The sequence below is a fragment of the Pseudopipra pipra genome, chromosome 30 (assembly GCF_036250125.1).
Source record: "Pseudopipra pipra isolate bDixPip1 chromosome 30, bDixPip1.hap1, whole genome shotgun sequence".
NCBI classification, from domain to species: Eukaryota; Metazoa; Chordata; class Aves; order Passeriformes; family Pipridae; genus Pseudopipra; species Pseudopipra pipra.
The window spans coordinates 354,707-376,335 of record NC_087578.1 but is presented as its reverse complement, the minus strand read 5'-3'; the positions used below and the strand labels follow the sequence as shown (position 1 = coordinate 376,335).

At 59.9% G+C, this 21,629-nt stretch overlaps 1 protein-coding gene and 1 long non-coding RNA gene across 5 annotated transcripts; one reads left to right on the top strand and one right to left on the bottom strand.

Moving 5' to 3' along the window:
• Nucleotides 1-673: 673 nt before the first annotated feature.
• Nucleotides 674-19,745, bottom strand: LOC135404142 (natural resistance-associated macrophage protein 2-like). Of its 4 annotated transcripts, none has more exons than XM_064638723.1 (18): nucleotides 14,964-15,050; nucleotides 14,284-14,463; nucleotides 13,546-13,694; nucleotides 12,234-12,359; nucleotides 11,824-11,943; nucleotides 10,615-10,721; nucleotides 10,065-10,135; nucleotides 9,911-9,978; nucleotides 9,132-9,287; nucleotides 8,774-8,932; nucleotides 8,159-8,245; nucleotides 7,647-7,766; nucleotides 7,076-7,225; nucleotides 6,731-6,804; nucleotides 6,356-6,509; nucleotides 5,109-5,162; nucleotides 1,967-2,040; nucleotides 674-738 (listed from the first exon to the last, which is right to left on the bottom strand). In XM_064638723.1, the coding sequence occupies exons 2-18, from the start codon at nucleotides 14,339-14,341 to the stop codon at nucleotides 702-704; spliced, it is 1,764 nt and encodes a 587-aa protein (XP_064494793.1). In that variant the 5' UTR covers nucleotides 14,342-14,463; nucleotides 14,964-15,050; the 3' UTR covers nucleotides 674-701. The 4 variants fall into 4 exon arrangements, with proteins under 4 accessions (XP_064494793.1, XP_064494794.1, XP_064494796.1 ...); XM_064638724.1 differs by lacking the exon at nucleotides 14,284-14,463 and adding an exon at nucleotides 19,640-19,745 and having other exon boundaries at nucleotides 676-738; XM_064638726.1 differs by lacking the exons at nucleotides 674-738; nucleotides 14,284-14,463 and adding an exon at nucleotides 19,640-19,745 and having other exon boundaries at nucleotides 1,346-2,040.
• On the top strand, nucleotides 17,328-18,554 carry LOC135404176 (uncharacterized). The gene is made up of 3 exons (XR_010425589.1): nucleotides 17,328-17,867; nucleotides 17,980-18,199; nucleotides 18,365-18,554. It is a non-coding gene; the product is annotated as an uncharacterized LOC135404176 (long non-coding RNA).
• Nucleotides 19,746-21,629: the final 1,884 nt, after the last annotated feature.

Genomic DNA, 21,629 nt, shown 5'->3' with positions numbered 1-21,629 from the left:
ATATCATTATATACAATGTATTACATACAATGTATTATATATAATATCTATAATATGTATAGATATTATATTGAATATATTATTATTTTTACCAAATATAACTCAAAATTCCTCCTGTTTCAACCCTGAATTCAACCTATTTCCCGCCAAATTCCTCAGTTTCACTCCAAATTCCTTCTTTTTCATCCCAATTCCATCTGTTTCACCACAAATTCCACCTACTTCGCCTCAAACTCCTCCCGTTTCAAACAAATTCCTTTTGTTTTCCCTCAAATTCCTATTTGTGTCCAAATAAATTCCACCTATTTCACCCCAATTCTCTCCTATTTCAGCCAAATTTCTCCTGTTTCTCCCCAAATTTCTCCAAAGGAAACTGTGTTGATTTGTTTTAAGGAAAATCCAGGGGCGAAAAGAGGAATTTGGGATTTTTCTTTTTAAGGAAAATCTGGGGGAAGGAGGATCCCGAATCCCGCGGGAGGGAGCGTGGCTGCTGGGGCCGGGGCGCTCTGGGGGTGCCCGAGGGGATCCCATCGGGATCCCAAATCCACCGGGATCCCAAATCCGCCGGGATCCGTTGGGAGCTGCTTTTCCACCGGAATCACGTCGGAGCCGGATCTTCCCGGAGCTGCTTCCCGGAGGTTAGATCCGCATCTCGCAATTCCCAGTTTCCCAGGGATCTGAACGCGCAGGTCCCAACGGGATCAGTCCCCCGGATCCCGCGGGATTCGCAGCCACATCCTGGGGGGTTTGGTTATTCCTCAGTTACGGAGCGGAATTCATCCCAGGGCAGCCCAGCCGCAATTCCAGGGACAAAGGGGGAAAAGCGGGAATTTTCCGGCCGGCGCGGGGAGCGGGGCCGCCGCACTGGGAGCGGACTGGGAGCGTCCTGCTGGCAAACTGGGACCGGGACTGGACTGGGAAGGGTCTGGTATCGCCCTCCGGGGGCGGGGCGAGGGGGCGTGGGGGCAGCAGCCCCTTCCCGTGGGTCTCCCAGACCACCCCCCAACCCCCCCACCCCCCTTTCCCTCTTCCCCCCGGGGGTTCCCGAGGGGAGAACAGCGGGAATGGGGCGAGCAGGGACCCCCGGACACCCCCCAAGGGACACGGGGACGTCCCCAGTGTCACCCCCCCCAAGTCCGCGACCCCCCCTTTCCCCCCAGTGGGACGGCTTTGGGTCTCCGCCAAAAATCCAAGTTCCCGGCGAATCCCGGCTGGATCCGGCACCTCCGGCACCACCTTGGACCTGCCTGCAGGTGCCACTGGTGCGACGTGGGCACGGGAAACTGGGGTTTGATGGAATTCCTCAGGAAAACAGACTGGGAGTATAATTTTTATTTCTAAAACAGAGTGAAACTTGAAGAGAAAAGGAAACAATTCCCTTTCCAACTGGAAATTCCAACCAACTGCTCCATCGTGTTCTCTGAGAATTGCTGCCCTTGAAACCTTCTGAGGGTTCATTTGGGGCTCCAGGAGCACCCAAAAACCTTAGGAATGCTGGGAAACAGCTTAGTCCCCTGTGTCAGCCCTGGCCCAAGGCCAGAGCCTGGCGGCAAACCTGGCTTTTAATGAGAATTTCAGAAACAGCCTGGAATATCCCCAATTAGGGAAAACTCCCAAGGCTCGTCTCACCAACCCCCTGGAGAGAGAGGGATGGAAATCCAGGAAATATCAACGGACCTTTCCCGGATCAGCTGTTGGGGGGGGGGGAATGGGGGAAATCCCCCTGGACTGGAGGGCTGGGCCGGGTCTCCCCAAGGCCCGCCGGCTCCGCAGCTCCTCCCGATCCCGATCCCGATCCCACCGTTCTCCCGGGAATCCCGGCTCCGCTCCTGCCGCGTCCCGGGGCTGTGCCGCGCTGGGGGACGGGGGTCCCGCGGCCCGGGGGGGGGCCTGGGGGTCTGTCCTGCCGCGCTGGGTGACAGAGGGGTCCCGGGGGAGCCCGATCGGATCCCGGCGCCGGGATCACCTGGTGACGGAGGTGTCGGAGTCCACGTGTCCCAGGAGGAAGAGCTCGGGGCGGGCAGCGAAGCCCAGGCGGCCCTGGGGGGGGGAAGGCGACAGTTAGAGCTGAGGGCAGTTAATGAGCCCGCACTGAGCCCGGTTTAATGAAGTCCGAGCTCCGACGGGTTTAATGAAGCCCAAATCGAGCCTAATTTAACGACGCCTAAGCTGAGTCTGGTTTAACAAAGACCAAATTGAGACGGCCTTAATGACGCTTAAATTGAGAAGGGTTTAACAAAGCCTGAATTAAGCCTGATTCAACAAAGGCGAAGTTGAGCCCGATCTAATGAGACTGAGCTGCACAGAGTTTAATGAAGCAAAGCTGATCTGAGTTTAACGAAGCCCCAGCTGAGCCCAGTTTAGCAAAGCCGAGGCGGCAGTCCCGGCCATGGCTCCGGCATTACCACGTGCCCCCGTTAATTAGTGCTCTGACCCAGCGCCGACGGGACCACTGTTAATTGGGAACGGATCCCGGTGTTAATTGGGGCGGGTCCCGGTGTTAATTGGGAACGGATCCCGGTGTTAATTGAGGGCGGGTCCCGGTGTTAATTAGGAACAGATCCTGGTGTTAATTGGGGCGGGTCCCGGCCCGGCCCCACCCACAGCTCCGAGTCGATCACTCCCGCAGCCTCAATTAACTCCTGCTCCAGCTTAATTAAACTGGAGGGTGGATGAGCCTTAATTAGCACTGACAGCATAGGCGAGTTAATTACAGGAGGACGCTCCGAACCCTCGGGATGAGCCCGGATGATCTTGGTGTTAAACGGCGCCGAGCCCGGGCCGGGCCGGGCTGGAGTTGAGGCTCCGGGTCGGGGGAGGGAGAAAGGGGGGTAAGAAAGCAGGGGAAAAAACTGGAATTCCGTGGTTTTCAGCGCAGGAGTGGGTCGGGCCAGAGCAGGGCAGGATGGACGGGCCGTGTCCCGGATCCCACTGAAGGAATTCCAGCGGGAAGGCACCGCAGAGTGACGGACCCTCCACTCTCCCGGTGATGACACGGTCACAGTGTGACCCCGGGAGCGAATCCCGCGGGATGGGGACGGGGACGTGCCCCCCCCGGGAGCTCGTCCTACTGACACAGCTCCGCGAGCACTGGGGGCTCCACCACAGCCAGAAACAGCCGGCAATAGGAGCAGACCCCAAAAAACGACCCAGGAAGCCAAGTTGGAAAAGTCTCCGTGTTTTAATGGTGAAGGGGGTTCACACAACCGGGGAAAACTCCAAATTAGCGCAGCGAGGAGCGGAGCCCACGGACAGGGACCCGATCCAGAGGCTCTGCCATGGAGCTGCTGCCACGCAGTGTTTCAGTGTTTCAGCCACGAGAGCTGACCCCTCCCAAACCAACGTTCCTGATCCAGGAGAGCCGGGGGTGTGTACAGCGGGATTCTGGAGCCGGAGTCCAACCCATCCCCTCCCACCCCTGAATTCCCAGGGATCGTGGCTGTTGGGTTGTGGGAATGGGTGTAAAACCTATAAGTGTTACACTACAGGGTTAAATCCTGCTGGAATTCTGGGATAATGACCTGAAAACTGAGAATCCATCAGGTCCTAATCCTTGCTTTGGTCAGGGGGAGCCACAAGGCTCAGTTCATTTGGGAAAGGGTGGGAAAAGCGGATACAATCCTGTCTCTAATTAGAGTGTTTTCCTGCTGGGCTCTGGGTGTTGTCACCCGTGTCCCTGGAATGTGTCCTGGACACCATGGAATAACCCCAGATCTTGGGCAGTGATGGATAAAACCCTATGGAAGCTCTAAGCAGGAAGGGGCTGCCCTGGCCTGCCCCAATCCTGGGAGCAAGCCTGGTTTGCTCATGGAAGGGAAGAAATCCCAGTGACCACTGGATCCCAAAATGGCATCAGGGCAGCATTCCCAAGGGTTGGGGATTTTATTTCAGAGAGAATTCCCTGCCTGGGACAGGGGGTACAGGGAAAGGCTGATGGAATTACAAGGAAGCCTCATTACAGCAAGGGTTGGAGCCCCTGGCACTGGCCAGCCCTGCTCCAAGGATCCCAAATAATCCAGGGCCAGGCTGGGTGGGAGCTGTGACACCCACTTGGGAGGGGAGCCCCTCACCCCCACCCCTGCTCCATCCTGCTAGTTCCATAAAGCATTTTGGGATCTAAATCCATGGAGCTATGCCTCTGCCATGCCTCCAGGTGGACAGAGAAGGGAGTTCCCCTAATTAACCCTAATTTCCATGATCCAGAGATCCAAACCCATCCCACCAGGCAGGATGAGATTCCAACTCCCCCTAGAGCTGGAGATCTGAGAGATGCCCTGTTCCCTCCATCCCAATCTGTTCTGTTGCACTTGGGTCGCATTCCCAGCAAAGCTTCTCCCAAAAAACCCAAAACTCATTAAACACCAGCAGAAAGCGAGATGGGGGAATTTAAATCTGGGAAAAGCAGGAGCAGCAAGGAAACCCCTGGAAAAGACTCTGGAGCTTCCACAGCCTGATTTTGAGCCATAATCTAGGGATTTTTGAGAACTCCAAGAGTGTTTCCACAGGTCACAGGGAATAAAGTCACAAAATCATAAATAACCACAAACTCGTTTCCTTTGCTGACCCCAAAATCCCACATCGGGCCAGTAAAAAACAGTAGTGACAATATCAATGCTGAGGTTTCCCGTCCTCGTGGGATTTCCCTGGGAATGGGAAGTGTTTTCCAGTGAAAAAGGACCAAATTTGGTCAGGCCGGGGTGGCAGAGGTAGATCCGGCTGTAGTGTCACCCCGGTCCCCAAATGCCACCCAAAAGGGGGATTTGGGTTTTTTGTAGCTTATTTGTCTGGATTATCCAGGACAGAGCTCCTGGGAGTCAGTGTTTGTGCTACTTGGGGTCAAACACCCCGGGATGAGGAATCTGGGGGGATTTAAAGGACAATGAGGACAGGAGGGGTCAGGCTGCTCCCATGTGCCCCCCACCCCGGGGGGAATTTGGGGGCTCAGCAAAGGAACAGCAGCAGGATTCCGGCAGTGCCGGGCGATCCGGGTCCTCCCGCGCGTCCTCCCCCGGGAACGCGGCTCCGGCGGCTCTGGCGGGTCCGGGACCCCCCCATTATTTGGGGGTCTGGGGCGGCGGCTCCAGGTGCAGGGTCCGGGTGACGCTTACCGTGTTCCCGCAGGCCAGGAAGGAGGCGCCCAGGGCGATGAGGCACAGCCACGTCTGCGGGGACACGAGGGGACAGTCAGGGAAGGGACAGAGGGTCAGGGAGTCGTGGAACCCTGGGATGGGTCGGGGTGGAAAAGCCTCTGGGATTGTTGGGCCAGCACTGGCACCAGCACTGCCAAGGCCACCACTGACCATGTCCCCAGGTGCCACATCCACACAGCTGGTAAATCCCCCCAGGGACAGGCACCTCTCCCTGCCCTGGGCAGCTGTGCCACGGCTGGACACCCCTTTCCAGGAAGGGATTTCCCCCAGTATCCAGCCTAAACCTCCCCTGGAGGCCATTTCCTCTCCTCCTGTCACCTGGGAGCAGAGCAGAGCCCGACCTCCCCCTGGCTGCCCCTCCTGTCAGGAAGATGTTGGGGAGGGAGAAGGTCCCCTCTGAGCCTCCTTTTCTCCAGGCTGAGCCCCCCCAGCTCCCTCAGTTCTCCAGCCCCTTCCCAGCTCCATTCCCAGCTCTGGACATGCTCCAGCCCCTCAGTGTTCTGCACTGGGGACCCCAAACCTCAGCTGGGGTGGGGGTGAAGCTCCACTAATGACCCCACAGAGTGATCCATTGGGGGGTCCCTCACTGGATCAGAGATTGGCCACTCAAGGAGTTGTGGCTAATGGCTCCATGCCCAGGGATGAGTGGGGTCCCTCAGGGTCTAAACTGGGACCAGTATCCGGGAACAGCCTCACTGGGGACACAGATGGGGGTCACGTGCAGGTGACATCGAGCTGAGGGGGCAGGTGACAGCCCGGGGGGGGCTCATCCCACAGCAGGGGAGGGGGTTCTGCTCCTCTGCCCCCTCAGGTGAGACCCCACCTGCAGAGCTGCCCCCGGCTCTGGGGCACCAACACAGGGAGGACGTGGAGCTGTTGGAGCAAGTCCAGAGGAGGATTTTGGGAAGGAAGTCCTCCCTGTGAGGGTGGGGGAGGCACTGGCATCGATTTCCCAGAGGATCTCTGGAAGTGTTCAAGGCCAGGCTGGATGGGGCTGGGAGGTGGAAGGTGTCCCTGTGCACAGCAGGGGTGGGATGAAATAACCCTTAATAACCCTTAAGGTCCCTCCCAGCCCACCCCACCCCGTGGCTCCATGGTCACTCCATGATTTTCCACCTCTGTGACACACAGGCAGGGACAGAGGAGCCGTGTGCTGTTCCAAAGTCTTCCCAGCTGGGAGGGGGCCCAGGTGGAGCCCAACTCACCAGGTAGGCCACGAAGGACAGGTAGATGACACTGAGCACGGCGGCCCCAATGTACAGGCCCAGGTTGTGGAGGTCCCTCACGTAGGCCACCACGAAGTACATGTTGATGCTGCAGATGAGGAGGATCAGGAGGCCCCCGGCCACCTTCCAGAACCTGGGGGCAAGGAGAGACACATCGGGGTGAGCACAGTGGGGGGGATGACCCAGGCCAGGAGGTGCTCCAGGTGAGGTGCTCCAGGTGAGGAGGTGCCCAGGTGAGGAGGTGCCCAGGTGAGGAGGTGCCCAGGTGAGGAGGTGCCCAGGTGAGAAGGTTCCCAGGTGAGGAGGTGCCCAGGTGAGGGGCAGGTGTGACCAGGGGGTTCCCGTGGTACTCACAGGCCGTTGGCGAAGTCGTGCATCACAGTGGGCAGGCTGGTGAAGGTGAGCACTGGGATCAGTGCAAAGGGGAGCTGGAACAGGCAGGAAAACAGGGAAGAATGAAGAGTGGGAAGTGGCCTGATTATCACAGAGAGCTGGAACAGTTTGGGTGGGAAGGGACCTTAATGCTCATCCCCACTCCCTGCCATGGGTAGGGAGGGACACCTTCCACTGACCAGGCTGTTCCAAGCCCCATCCGAGCTGGTCTCGAGCACCTGGGGGCTGGGAGGGGCCTGATCCCACCTGGCTGGGAACACCTGGGGCTGGGAGGGGCCTGACTCCACCCGGCTGCCCCCTGCTCACCTGGAGGCTCATGAGGACGTTGAGGAAGTCGTTCATGCCCGTCAGGTGCTCGACGTCCTGGAAGATGGCGACGAAGAGGGTGGGGGTGACGGCGATGGAGCGCGTGAGCAGCACCCGGGCAAAGCGGGACCAGCGCAGGTTCAGGAACCCCTGGGGGGGCACAGGGTGGGCGAGGGGTGAGAAAGGGCTGAGCAGCGAGGAGAGTGGAGCACAGGAGCAGCACAGAGCCAGGAATCCCTGGGGGGGCACAGGGGTGAGGGGGTGAGATGGCAACGAGGGAGGGCTGAGGAGGGAGTGAGGAGTATGGGGTGAGTAGAGGAGTAATGAGTAAGGAGTACAGAATACAGAGTAAGGAGTATGGAGAACGTAGTGAAGAGTAAAGAGTAAGCAGTAAGGAGTACAGAGTGAGGAGTAAGGAGTGAGGAGTAAGGAGTACTGAATACAGAGTAAGGAGTACAGAGGAGATGAGTCCGGAATACGAAGCAAGGAGTACAGAGTAAGGAGCACAGAACCCAGAGCAAGGAGGCCGAGGTAAGGAGGGAGCAGGGGGTGAGGAGCAGGGGGACGGTACCTCCATGACGAACTGGCCCGAGTAGGTGCCCGTCATGGTGGAGCTCTGCCCGGCCGCCAGGATCCCGATGGCCCAGATGTAGAGAGCGGCAGGGCCGAAGTAACACCCCAAAACAACGCCCTGGAACAGGATGGGGGCAGCTCTGTCATCTGAGTGAGGGGTGGGCTCAAGGACCCCCAGGATCTCTTCCCCCCGATTCTGTGTTCAGGGATCCCTTTGCTGGTCCCAGTCCCCAGCGCTCCCAGTTTACCCAGAAGCAGCAGCTGCCACCAGACAGGGCCACCAGCTGCCCCAGATGTGGCTGTGCCAACCCAGGGACACCAGATGGAGTCATGAGGCTGTCCCCCCACCAGGAACACCAGACAGGATCACCAGCTGCCCCAGATGTTGCTGTCCCTCCCTGGGGACACTGGACAGGGTCACCAGGCTGCCCCAGATGTTGCTGTCCCTCCCTGGGGACCCTAGACAAGGCCAACAGGATGTCCCCAAGCCACTCCCCTGGGGACACTCACCCCCTTGTATATGTCCACCTCCAGTGTCTCGTTGTTGTTGGGGAAGAGTGAGGAGTGGGGGCTGCTGGAGTTGACACAGACCTGGTTCTGCAAGGGCACAGAAGAGCAGGAATCAGGGAATGGGCTGGGGTAGAAAAGCTTTTGGGATCATTGGGTCCAGTGGTGACCCCAGCACTGCCAAGGCCACCACTGACTATGCCCCCAAGTGCCACATCCACACAGTTGTTAAATCCCCTCAGGGATGGGGACTCCACCCCTGCCCTGAGCAGCCTGTTCCATGAAGGAATTTTCCCTAAAATCCAACCTAAACATCCCCTAGCAGCCTTTTCCTCTCGTCCTGTCACCTGGGAGCAGAGTCCAATCCCCATCTGGCTGCAGGGAGTTGCAGAGCAGAGCCAGAAGGTCCCCCCTGAGCCTCCTTTTCTCCAGGCTGAGCCCCCCCAGCCGCTCCTGCTGCTCCAGCCCCTTCCCCAGCTCCGTTCCTGGCTCTGGACATGCTCCAGCCCCTTGAGGTCTTTGACCCCAGGACTCAGGGCTGGGCCTCAGCAGTGCCCAGCACAGGGGAAGGGGCACTGCCTTGGTCCCTCAGTCCCAGTCTGTCCCAGTCCCCCTCACCACGTCCGCGTTGGTCTTGTTGAAAAAGGCCTCAGCGAAGACGGCGACCACGAAGATGTTGATGATGAAGGACACGAAGAGCGCGATGCACGACTCGATGAAGAAATACTTGTTGGCCTCTCGCACCTGCCGCTTGTTCGAGCGATCCACCTGCCTGGACTGGGGGGGACAGGGACAGGATGGGGGGTGGGAATTCACAGTTATCCTCGGAATTATGGATGATTGAAGCAATGGTGGGACACAGAACATGCCCTCAGGTCCCACACCCCACAATGGCCACGAGCTCCTCTGAGGGGATTTTCCGTGTCCCCCTCCCACAGTGGGACCCTCAGGACCCTCCCCACCCCCAGGTGCTCACCTTGACCAGGGCAGAGTGCAGGTACATGTTGTGGGGCATGATGACAGCGCCCACGATGCCCACGGCCTGCTCCAGCTGGGGCGTCCCACAGTCCTTGCAGTAGGGGATGAACAGCCCCTGCAGCACCTTCTCCTGGTTGGGCTTCACCGTGATGTACTGGGGACAGGGAAATGGGGGATTTGGGGCTGTGACACGTTGGCTGCTCCACAGCTGATATGTGGCTGTTTTGGTAAAAAATGAAACCACGAGCCGACTCAAATCTGCCCAAAATGTGGCTTTTAAGTGTCCATCACCATGTTTGGTGCTGATTTGGGATTGTAGGATTGAATCATGGACTTGTTAGGGTTGAAAGAGGCTCTGGGATCGTTGGGCCAGCACTGGCACCAGCACTGCCAAGGCCACCACTGACCATGTCCCCAGGTGCCACATCCACACAGCTGGTAAATCCCCCCAGGGACAGGCACCTCTCCCTGCCCTGGGCAGCTGTGCCACGGCTGGACACCCCTTTCCAGGAAGGGATTTCCCCCAGTATCCAGCCTAAACCTCCCCTGGAGGCCATTTCCTCTCCTCCTGTCACCTGGGAGCAGAGCAGAGCCCGACCTCCCCCTGGCTGCCCCTCCTGTCAGGAAGATGTTGGGGAGGGAGAAGGTCCCCTCTGAGCCTCCTTTTCTCCAGGCTGAGCCCCCCCAGCTCCCTCAGTTCTCCAGCCCCTTCCCAGCTCCATTCCCAGCTCTGGACACGCTCCAGCCCCTCAAGTGTCTCCTGGAGGCAGGGGGTACCTCGTATCCAAAGGTCAGTGCCATGATGGTGATCAGGAACCCAAAAAACGCCTCCAGCTTCCGCAGGCCTGCGAGGAGGGAAAGGCCCCTTGTCAGCAACCCGAGAAACCCTCAATCTCAGATTTAATTCCTGGAATTCTGAAGGATAAATTACCATATTTGTCGAGGAAGAGGAAGACAAAGGTGTCAGCGATGGTGATGAGCACCCCCCCCCAGAGCGGGATCCTGCGGGCGAGAGCGGGGTCAGTGCACACCCAGAGTCCCAAATGCCCTTTATTTAGGGCTTTTTCTGGGATGGATCTGCATGTCCAGGGGTTCTTCCCAGCCTGAGCAGGCGTTGGGATGTGCAGGGCTGTGTCCTGCTCTGAGGGAGGCGACCCTCTGAATCCTGAGGGAAACCCCAGGTCTGTCTGTTCCAGTTCCATTTCCTGCCTTCCCAGCTCAAAGGATGCCTTCCCAGGAATCCTCTATGGGATGTGGAGTTTGGCAGGAAGCTGCACCCCAATTGTGTACCAGTCAGAGCTAAAACCAACTCCAGACCCTGTGGGTCCCACAGTCAAAATCCAGCACTGGAGGCTGAGTCAGCGATGAGACCTCGGCTGGTGGGGGTGACTCACGTCCTCAGGGCTGAGCTGGAGGCATTTATGGGGTGATAGAGTTTTTGGTTCCCCTTTGTCCTCATTTCCTGCACAACCCCAACTCACTTGCCCACAGAGAGCAGGTTGATGGCGATGGCCGAGCCGATGACCTCCTGCATGTCCGAGCCGATGATGGCGAGTTCCACCATCAGCCACAGGATGATCCGAGGGAACTGGGGGCAAAGAAACACCCAATGCCATGAAAAACAGGGGAAAATGTCTCCTCCCACGGGGCTGTGGTGATCTCATGTGCAGGAATGGGATCCTCTCCCTGCCCTGGTTGTTGGTGACCATCACTGCAGCTGCCCTGGAGCTGAAATCCCAGCTCCTGTGGCAATCCCAGGGAGGATCCGGGTCACTTGTGTCACCCCATTCCTGCCCTTGATACGTCCTATTGTGAGAGTGAGACGTGGTATTTCCCTGTATGGACACACTGGGAAGGAGCACTGGGACATGTTCCAGGTGCGAGCACTGACACGGTGTCGGGGTTGGAGCACAGAGACCAGGCACCCCCAGTGTCCACACAGCCCTTTCCAGTGCCCAGGGCTGGGACATTCCCAGTGTCCCCACAGCCCTTCCCAGTGCACAGGGCTGGGACATTCCCAGTGTCCCCACAGCCCTTCCCAATGAACAGGGCTGGGACATTCCCAGTGTCCCCACAGCCCCTGCCTGGGCCAGCCTTGCTCATCATCATCAGCCCTTCCTTACACAAGCCTGAGGAACTCCCAAGCAGAGGATGGAACAGCCAGCGAGTGGTTTTGACCTAAAGGGCCATTTCTCTCCCTCTAATTCCTTGGGATTATTTCAGTATTCCTACCCCAGGAGGCAGCTGAAAATCCCGGATTTTCTTCCTGACTGGCAAATGCCAACATCCCTCCCCTCCCTCCTTGTGCTCCCCAAGCCGGGACAGCACTGAGGGACCCCAAAACATCCTCCACCTGCCCCATTAACAGCCCAGGCCCTCACCAAGCCCTCATGGCACCACCAAGGACATGGGGGGGGTTCACTCACCTTTTGACCCCCCCATCTCCTCCAGCCCCCCAGTCCTGTCCCCAGCCCCCCTTGGCACCCCCGAGGCCCCCATGGGGGTGTCACCCACTGTCTGAGCCCCTCATGCCCCACACCCCCCCAGGACTGTCCCCAGCCCCCCTTGGCTCCCCCGAGGGCCTCGTGGGGGTGTCACCCACTGTCTGAGCCCCTCATGCCCCACACCCCCCCAGGACTGTCCCCAGCCCCCCTTGGCTCCCCCGAGGGCCCCGTGGGGGTGTCACCCACCTTGTGGTACTGGCGGTGGCAGACCTCAGCCAGGTGCAGCCCCGTGACCACCCCCAGCCGTGCCGCCAGGCGCTGCAGCAGCAGCCCGATGACCGTGGCCAGCAGCAGCACCCACAGGAGCTGGGACAGGGAGACAGGGGGGACACGCAGATATGAAGACACAAATAGGTGGGGAGACACAGAGAGCCACCCACAAGGCCCCAGGCCTGCCCCAAACCCACAGTTCTGCGTTGAAAATCAAATTATTGACATTTTTGAGGCAATTACACACCAGGAGCTGCGTGGGACGGGATGGATCCAAAGGGACACAAAGGCAGGATCCAGGACCCTCCTGCCCCCCCCCCCCCTCCCCAGGGTGTTCCCACCACCACCAGCCCCACATTCCAGATGGGATGTGGGTCTCCCCTGACCTTGAAGCCGGCGACGGCCCCGGACTGCAGGTCGGACTCGATGTTCCCGGGGTCCAGGTAAGCGATGCTCATCAGGAACCCGGGGCCCGTGAACGCCCACAGCTTGCGGAAGCTGAAGCAGGAATGCTGTGAGAAAAGAGGGACATGAGCAGGGCTTGGGGCAGCGCCCTCACTGACACTGCAGACAGCAGCTGGAGGGTCAGCCTGAGCCTTAACCCCATCCTAAACTGATCAGTCTGAGCCTTAACCCTGTCCTAACTGATCAGCCTGAGCCTTAACCCTGTCCTAACTGATCAGCCTGAGCCTTAGCCCCATCCTAACTGATCAGCCTGAGCCTTAACCCTGTCCTAACTGATCAGCCTGAGCCTTAACCCCATCCTAACTGATCAGCCTGAGCCTTAACCCTGTCCTAACTGATCAGCCTGAGCCTTAACCCTGTCCTAACTGATCAGCCTGAGCCTTAACCCCATCCTAACTGATCAGCCTGAGCCTTAACCTCGTCCTAAACTGATCAGTCTGAGCCTTAACCCCATCCTAACTGGTCAGCCTGAGCCTTAACCCTGTCCTAAACTGATCAGCCTGAGCCTTAACCTCGTCCTAAACTGATCAGCCTGAGCCTTAACCCCATCCCAAACTCCTGCCTGATCATTAATCCTGTCAGCCTGATCCTTAACCCCATCCTAAAATCCTGCCTAATCCTTAATCCCATCCCAAACTCTGCTTTAGGATGTCTGGTCCCAGTCTGAGGAGTTTAGGCTGAGAATAAAGGCCAGGGCCACGCTCAAGGAATCTCAGGGGGGAGTGGGATCCTCCCTCCCCAGCAGCCAAAACTGGGGGCTCCAGCCAAGGGCAAGAGGCACCCACAGCCCTGGGATGGGACAAGGGACAAGGAGACAGGGCTGTCACAAGGCCAGCCAAGGCTCCTGCTCCCTGATAAGGGAACACAGAGCCCAGGTCCCTCCCTGAGGTATGACAAGGCCTTTCCCTGCTCCAAGCAGGAGCCAAATCCCAAGGGATGAATCATTAACATGGCCCTCACCCCTCTCCAGACCACAGGAGACACCTCCCCCACTTCCCTCCCAAATCTCCATCTCCCAGTCACCCTTCCCAATCCAGGAGACCCCTCAGCCTTTCTCTCCCAAATCTCCATCCCCAGGTCCCCCTTCCTAGTCCAGGAGAACTCCATCCCCTCCTCTTCCAAATCCCCATCTCCAGACCACCCTTCCCAGTCCAGGCTGGAAGGGGAAGTGGTGCCCATGGGAATGACTCAGGTGCCTGAGGCAGATTTTTCCATGGGGTTTTTCTCCCTCACCGTCTCATCCTCGGGGATTGGGATCTTGCTGTCGAAGTAGGTGGTGAAGGGCTCCTCCTCGGTGTCCTCGGGGGGCTGCAGGGGGCTCCTGCTGCTGGAGATGGTGCTGACTACCCCCCCGAGTCCCCCGGGCTCCCCAGAGACATCCTCTGCAGGGAGAGAGGGAATGGGAATAGTGAGAATCCCTGGAAAGACAAGAAATTCTGGCGAGGGCTGGCAAGCCCCACAGGCAGAGTAGAACGAGCCAGCCAATGCTAATTAGGTGATAAAGAGATAATTAAATCAAAATATCCCACACTGCTGCACCCCCCAGAGCCTGCTGCCGTCCTGGAATCTCCTCTCCCGCCCGGTCCCAGGCTGGAGCCAGGGATTTATTTATTCCAACTAATTTTAAAAGCCCCATCCCAGGACACAATGTGGAGTGAGGGCAGTGCCAGTGCCCCTGCAATGATTAACCAGGCTGGATGACCCAGATTCCACGGAAAGCTGGGGCTGCTCCTGCACCACTATCCCAGACTCTCCCAGCTGGATCCCAGGGACACACGTCTGGAAGTGAGGGACAGCTGGGAGATACCACACAACTCTCCCCCCAGGGAGAGCCAGCACTGAGAGAATTCCAGGAGTTTCAAAAGGTAAGGAGTGAGGAGAATGTCCAGGAATGGACACACTCATTCCCACATTCCAACCCCAGCCTCCCGCCACCTCCAGCCGAAGTCTCGATCCCGATCCCGTACTCACTCCCAATCCTGTTCTCACTCCCAGTCCTGCTCTCTCTCCCACTCTCCCCACGGGACATTTCCCTCCGGGAGCAGCGTCCCAGCGCTCTGGGCTCAGACAGGGCAGCTCTTGGCCCAACTCTCCTATTGCATCACCACCGAGCTCCTCGAGCTCCTCCTTTTCCCGGGGCCTCCCAGAAACCTGCCAGGGCCACATTTACATAAGGGATTTGGAGCTGCCCAGGTGTGCAGAGATCCCTGCCCAGGACATTCCTGCCAAGACGTTCCTCCACAGGCTGGGCTGGTTCGGCTGGTTCAGCCAGGCTGAGACCCCAGGGTGCTGTGAACCTCCTGCTGGGATCACCCCAGCACCCTGGGGCTCATCCTGGCACCCATCCCAGCACCCCGGGGCTTATCTGGCACCCAGGACTTATCTCAGCACCCTGGGGCTCATCCTGGCACCCCGGAACTCATCCCAGAGCCCAGAGCTCATCCTGGCACCCCGGGACTCATCCTGGCATCACCCTGGGGCTCAACCCGGCACCTTGGGGCTCATCCTGGTATCCTGGGGCTCATCCTGGTATCCCAGGACTCATCCCAGCACCCCAGGGCTCATCCCAGCAGCTCCAGATGAGCCTGGAATGAAGGAAAGGAAGGAGGATGAGGAGGGCAGCCCCCACCCCATGCCCGGTCCAGCCTCACCGTAGGACGCCTTCCGCTCCATGTCCGAGCTCCCCATGGTGGGGCCTTTCCCGTGCTCCAGGGACTGGTTTATTCTGGACACATTGGCTGCAAAGGAGAAGGGAAAAATCCTGTCAGGAAGGAGAATCAGAGCTGGCAGGAGAGTGGGGACAGCCAACAGCTCTGGCAGGGACAGATCCACTTCCCAGGCTCTTTTCCAGCTCTGAGAAATCTGGCAGGGATGGACTCACTTCCTGGGCCCTTTTCCAGCTCTGAGGGTCCTCGTAGGGATGGGAGGGGTAATTTGGGCTGGAACCTGCTGGGAAAGTCCCCCATCCTCCCCCTAAAAAGGACTGACGGGCACCAACGTGGCAGGAGTGTCCACAGGCAGCTGGAGCTGGTTGTGAAACTCCAGGCCAGGAAACAAGGGTGGAATTTCCTCACTGTGGAAACCACATCCCATCCCCCCCTTCCTGGTGCTTATGGCACCCCTGGCACCCACAGCACCCTCCAAACCCTCCCAGAACCCCACCATCACCCCTCAAACCCTCCCAGCATTTCCCCAGCTCTCCCAGGCACTGGGAATTGGGTTAAGGGCAGGTTTAACTCCTTCATCATGATCTGGGTTTAAATCCAACCCACGCAGGACTGAGCCAGAATCTGGGCTGGGGCTGGGACTGGAGCAGGAGGGAACCAGAAACTGGGATGGGACTGGGAATGGAGCAAGAGGGAATCAGAAACTAGGATGGGGATGCAGCAGGAGGGAGCTGGGGATGAGCTGGCACCCTCCGGGCTCTGGAGGTTCAACCCCCTCAAGCCCCCAAGGACGAGCCAAAGTCCCTCAGTTTGGTCTGTAAAGCACTTAATCCCTCCTCAAATCCCATTGGATTTGAATGGGAGATTTCCATAAAACAAAGGAATACTGGTTCAGTGAGGATGTAAAAGAAAATCATCAGCCAGGGATTCGGTTTAAGCGATTTGAACCAATTTTAGGGTTTTAAAGATGAATTCCCAGTTTCACAACCAGCCCCAGAGGTGGGTTGTGACTGAGCCGGGTGCTGAAACCACTTGAGAGGGGCTAAAACACCTGAGAGGGACTGAAACCCCTCAAAGATGCAAAAGTCACCTGAGAGGTGGGGAGACACTGTTGGAGCCACAATTGTTGGGTTTCCACCCAGACCACCCCAGGTTTGGAGCGATGACTCCAGGGGAACGTGGGCACTGACCCCTCTGGACCCCCAAAATCCCCACTCCCACCGAGGCACAGGGGGGAGTTGTGTTATTCCCCCACTTTAACCTGGAGTGTTTGCACAAGCACGTGGAGCCATGGAATATTGGAATGTTCCCCAAAAGATCACCGAGGCCAACTCCTGGCCCTGCACGGGACACCCCAAAAATCCCCTTGGACACCCTCTGCCCCTTCCGGGCTCTTATCACCCCAAACTGCCACACGCCATGGGGAGAAAGAGGAGGAAACACCTCCAGGAGCTGGATTTGATCCCTGTAGGTCCCTTCCAACTGGGATATTCCATAACCTCCTGCCACCTCCCAGCCACAGCCCTGGACTTGCCCCAGCAGTTCACCCCTGACCCAGGACCACCTCCCAGCTCCGACCCCACCACTTCCCTTCTTTGTTAAGCCCCAAACCCACAGCTTCCACTAAAACAAACCCCTGAAGTTCAGCAATAAGCCACCTTTTCCCAAATTGTGATCCAGGAGGAGCAGCCTTACCCTGGCAGTGAGTCCCACCGGAGCCTCACTCCGTGAGGGGCGAGGAGGACAATCCTGAGGGAACGTTCGTTACAGACCCACCTCAGTATCTGCCCCCACACCAGCCCAGCCCGGGCAAGGGTGGGAGGGGGCCCCTTATCTGCTCCAGCAGCTGCTGGTTTGGGAGATGGATCCACCCCCCGCACAGGGAACGTGTCCCATGGGTGCCCAGAGAGCCCTCTGTGGGAGGGTGACCCCAGGGACCCCACCTGGCTGCCCCTCCTGTCAGGCAGGTGTGGAGAGGGAGAAGGTCCCCCCTGAGTCTCCTCTTCTCCAGGCTGAGCCCCCCCAGGCCCCCCAGCCACTCCTGGTGCTCCAGCCCCTTCCCCAGCTCTGTTCCCAGCTCCAGCCCCTCAATGTCCTGCACTGGGGACCCAAAACTGATTCCAGGATTTGGGGTTTGGCCCCAGCAGTGCCCAGCACAAGGGGACGGGCACTGCCCTGGTCCCACTGGCCGTGCTGTGACTGACACGAGCCAGGTGCCCGTGGCCTCCCTGCCCACCTGGGCACACCCGTGTCCTTTCCCACGGGACACAGGCGTGGGCTCACCAGGCTCTGCCTCCTGGTGGTCAAACCCCCACTGTGACCCCACTGCTGTTACACCCAACAGTCCCAGGCATTCCCAAGGGAATATTCCCTGGAATACCACAAGCCCCGAGCAGAACATCACGAGGTCACTCCACAAACCCGCCAACACGGTGCTGCTGTGCAGGCCTTCTCCACCCACAGAGCAAACAACAATCAAGGAACAACAGGGCCCTTGTTCCACCCCCCCCCTTCAAACCCACTGTCCAACGGGTCCTTCTAACAGCTACGGGCTCATCCTGCTTCTGCTCCTCCCCTCGGGGCACAGGAGCAGCCTGGCCCCGTGCTGGGAGCAGTTCCTGCCATTGAGGTCGAGCCTTTGATGTGGGGCTTTGAGCTGGGCTGGTCCCTGCAGGGCAGGCAGGATCCTCATGGATCCTTCTGGAGCAGTTTTGGGGCCAACATCTTGTTTTGCTCCACACACAGACACCCTGTGGGCTGGTGGTGACACCGGGAGCCCTTCACCTGCTCACCCTGACCCCTTAGCCCAGCCCTTCCAGGTGATGTCCCACTGGGAGCCCCAGGCACAACACCTCAAACTGGCACAGACAGCCCATCGTCCCAGCAAAGGTAACTGGTGAACTGGGTGGTGACTGGTGCTGGGGTAATGGTTGGACGGGATGATCTCAGAGAGCTTTTCCAGCCTTGATTCCCCAATTCCACTCCCTTGACCACCTTCCAGGTGTCCCCTGGCACTGGCACCACCAGGGTTGGGACCTGGAAAATCTTTTTCTTCACACGGACCTGGGGGGGTCCCCGTGGGGAGCAGCACAGGGTCCATCCCTGTGGGATTCCTCCCCCCTCCCTCTGCCCCACTCCTGCCCATGACCTGAGAGGACAAAGCCAGCAGCGACCTCTGCTCCCGTTGCACGAGGACAGGTCACCTGCCCACATCTGAACAGGTCAGACCAGCTGGTTTCCTGCCCATCCCTCACCCCATCCCACATTCCGGAGCTGGGATATGCCTGGGTGCAGGAGGGCACGGGGGGCTGAGCCCAGCCCTGCTCACCTGCTCACACAGGTGTCCTCTCCAGGAAATTTGGAGCATGACCTGGTACTTTCCACAGAAACACACGGAAACAACTCCCTGGCAGGGAGGAGCAGCTTCCTCCCAGCCTGCTCAGGAGCAGCTCTCTTCCCAGCCTGCCCCAGCTCCTGGATTTGGGAGCCGAGCGTGGGACAGGTGGTTGACGCACACCTGAGACTGCGAGAACTTTCACCGCCTGTAATAAACCACCCGCGTCCAACCCACAACAACACGGGGCCGTTATTCCACCACCGGCTGCACCGTCCCGCTCTCCCACACCTCGGGAGCTCGTCCGAGGGCTCCCCTGCCCGTGGCCGAGCCTCCTCCCAGCGCGGGGAGGGCCGGAACCCCTTCCGAGCGCACCTTCACCCACAGCCACGCGCGGACCTCGGCCGGGAGCGCAGAGCCCCGCCCGGACACAGCGACATTCCCTGAACTGCTCCGGGAACGGGGAGCGCAGAGCCCCGCCCGGACACAGCGACATTCCCTGAACTGCCCCGGGAGCCTCCGGCACGGGCCGGACTCACCGTCCGCACCGGGACGCGCCGGGAGGCTCCGGAGCTGGGACCGGGGACACCGGATGGGGGATCTGCAGGGACAGGGACACGTGTCCGGGAACCTCAGCCCGGGCAGGACGAGCTCCATGGGATCTCAGAGATCCAAGGGTTCCATGGCGGGGATCCCGGGGCTCTGTGACTGTGATCCCAGAGGTCCCAGGGCTCCATGGGTAATCCCAGGGTTCCATGGCTGTGACCCCGGGGATTCGAGAGATCCCAGGGTTTCATGGCTGTGATCCCGGTGCTCCCAGGGCTCCGCGGCTGCTCCCGGGGCTCCGTGGCTGTGCTCCCAACGCACCCCAGCCCCGCTATAGGGTCGCTGCACCCCCAGCACCTCGAAAGAGTGAGGGAAGAGCCTGGGGGGCCCCGGAGCCCCCCAGACCCCAAGGAGGAGCCCAGAGGACGAGACTCGGTGCCGCCGCCCCCGCGGTGCCCGCCCGCAGGGACCCCCGGGACACCCCAAGGTCACCGGGGGTCCCCCAGCCCCGCGATGGTGGGGGGGCAGCGCCCGGGGGGCCGCGAGAGGCCCTGAGTGCTGGGGGGGTGTGTGGGGGGGCGCAACGGCTCCATGGCCCCCCTTGTAAACCCACCCCGGGGTCCCGCAGCACATCCAGCAGAACCCCCCGGGCAGGATTCCCCTCCCCAGAACACCCGGGGACGCGCCCCCGAGGCAGGATCCCCCCGCTCCAAGGGGAACCTCCCCCTGGAGGGGAGTGGGACCACCCTCGAGAGGTCCCCCCGTTCCCCTCATGGCTCACCGGCCCCGGCCGCCCCCGGCCCCGCCGCCGCCTCATCCCCGGCCCGGCCGGAGCCGCGTCCCGGCGCGCGGAGCCGCGTCACGGGGCGGGACCGGGGGAGGGACCGGGGATGGCGCGGGGAACAACGGGGGGTGATCGGGAGGTACCGGGGGGGAGCACCGGGGGGTGGCACGGGGGGTACCGGGGGGCATTGGGGATGGTACTGGGGGCGGCACCTGGGCTAGGCCCCCGTGCGGGGGGGTCACCTTGGAGGTGACAGGACCCCGGTGCAGTCCCAGTATGGGGGGCCGGGAGGGCCTTGACACCCCCGCGGTCTTGGGGTCGGGGGCAGAGCCCCAGCTCTGGGTTGAACCCAGTGGGGGGGTTGAGCCCCAGTGAGGCCCCAAGAGGGTCCCAGGACCCCAGTGTAGTCCCCAGTATGGGGGTCGGGGCACCCCCGTGGTCCTGGGGTCGAGAGCAGAACCCCAGCTCTGGGTTGAACCCAGTGGGGAGGTTGAGCCCCAGTGAGGCCCCAGGAGAGTCCCAGGACCCCGTGGTGGTGATGAGGGGGCACACCAGCTGCAGCATCCCCCTGCTCCCACTCCGAGCTTTTCCTAACAGCCGCTCATTCCACCCCAAATCCTGGATCCCTTTGGAGCCCAGGAGCCCCCCTGGAACTCCCCTTGCCCCCCCAGCAGCGCTTTTGGTACCAAAATACCTCTGTTTTTCTCTCCCAGTTCCCAGACTTTTGGCGCCCTCCGGTGCTGGTTCCCCCCCTGACTGCTCCCATCTCTCCCAGATGGGATTGCTCCCTTCTCTCCCAGAAAACCCCGTGTTTTGGGGGAGAACGGCCTGACTGGGCTTTTCTTTCATTTGCTGCTTGTTTTTCCAGAGGGAAACTCTGCTCCTCCCAGAGTTCTTCCTCTTCCATGCATTCTCTTGGAAACTTGGAATAATTTGTTTTCAACCGCTCCCTTCCCAAGGAACAACCCCATGGATTTAACTGGGAATGGGACACGGCTCCTGCCGGCTGGGCACTGCTAAGGGTATTGCTAAGTGACCAAATCCTGGGAAAATGAGAAATCCAGGAGATGGGAAACTCTCTGATTCACCTTCAGCCTTGACCCGACAGTGCAAGCATCAGAGATGGGAATAACCCATCACTGCCCACCTGAACCCAGGTGTGACCGACCCCACAGGCAGCTTGGGTGTGGAAAACTGTCTGAATCCCCCAAATGCCGGGTGTTTTAGGCTGGGGCCGGTGCCAGCCCCCGGGGAGGGTGTCAGTACTCACCCAGCTCGCAGCCGGGGGTGGGTTTGGTGGGCATGATGGTGCTCCTGCCGCACTCTTCGAGGCCCGAGGGTGTCCCACTCTCCCCTGGGGGGTGTCCCTCCCTATTTAAGGGGTGTCCCCTCCTTCCCTCCCTCGCCTCCACCCGGAGCAGAGTTCCCGAGGGAGCTCGGAGGCGCCTCAAAGGCTCCTCAAAGGCTCCCGAAATCTCCGGCATCTCCTGATCATTAATTGACTCCCCATTAACCCTCTTTGAAGTGGCCCCGTGGCCGGGGCTGAGGAGCCTCCGGCGGCTCCGCTGATCCACGAGGGCCGGACTCTGATCGGGCCCGCGCGGGCACCGCGGGTCCCTCCGGTACGTGCAGGGAGGATCGTCCCGCGGGATCGATCCGCCCTTATCGGCCCTCCCGGGGGCAGCGATAACCCCCTCCCCAGATAAACAACAGCTGAGTGAGCAGTGCCTGGGCCCGGGAGGGGAGGGCACAGGGTGGGGACAGCACGGGGGGTGCGTGACGGGAGCCACGCGCCCGGGGGGGGGCACAGGGGGGCCGGGGGCCGGCTGGAGGGAGGGAAGAGCATCCCAGAAGGATCCCTCCAAGGATCCCCGGGACATGGAGGGGCTGAAAGAGGTCTGAGAAGAGGCAACGCAGAACTTGGATTATGGGAATTCCCGAGGAGCTTTGCTGGGGGTCCCGGTTCCCTTTGCTGGGGGATTTGGCC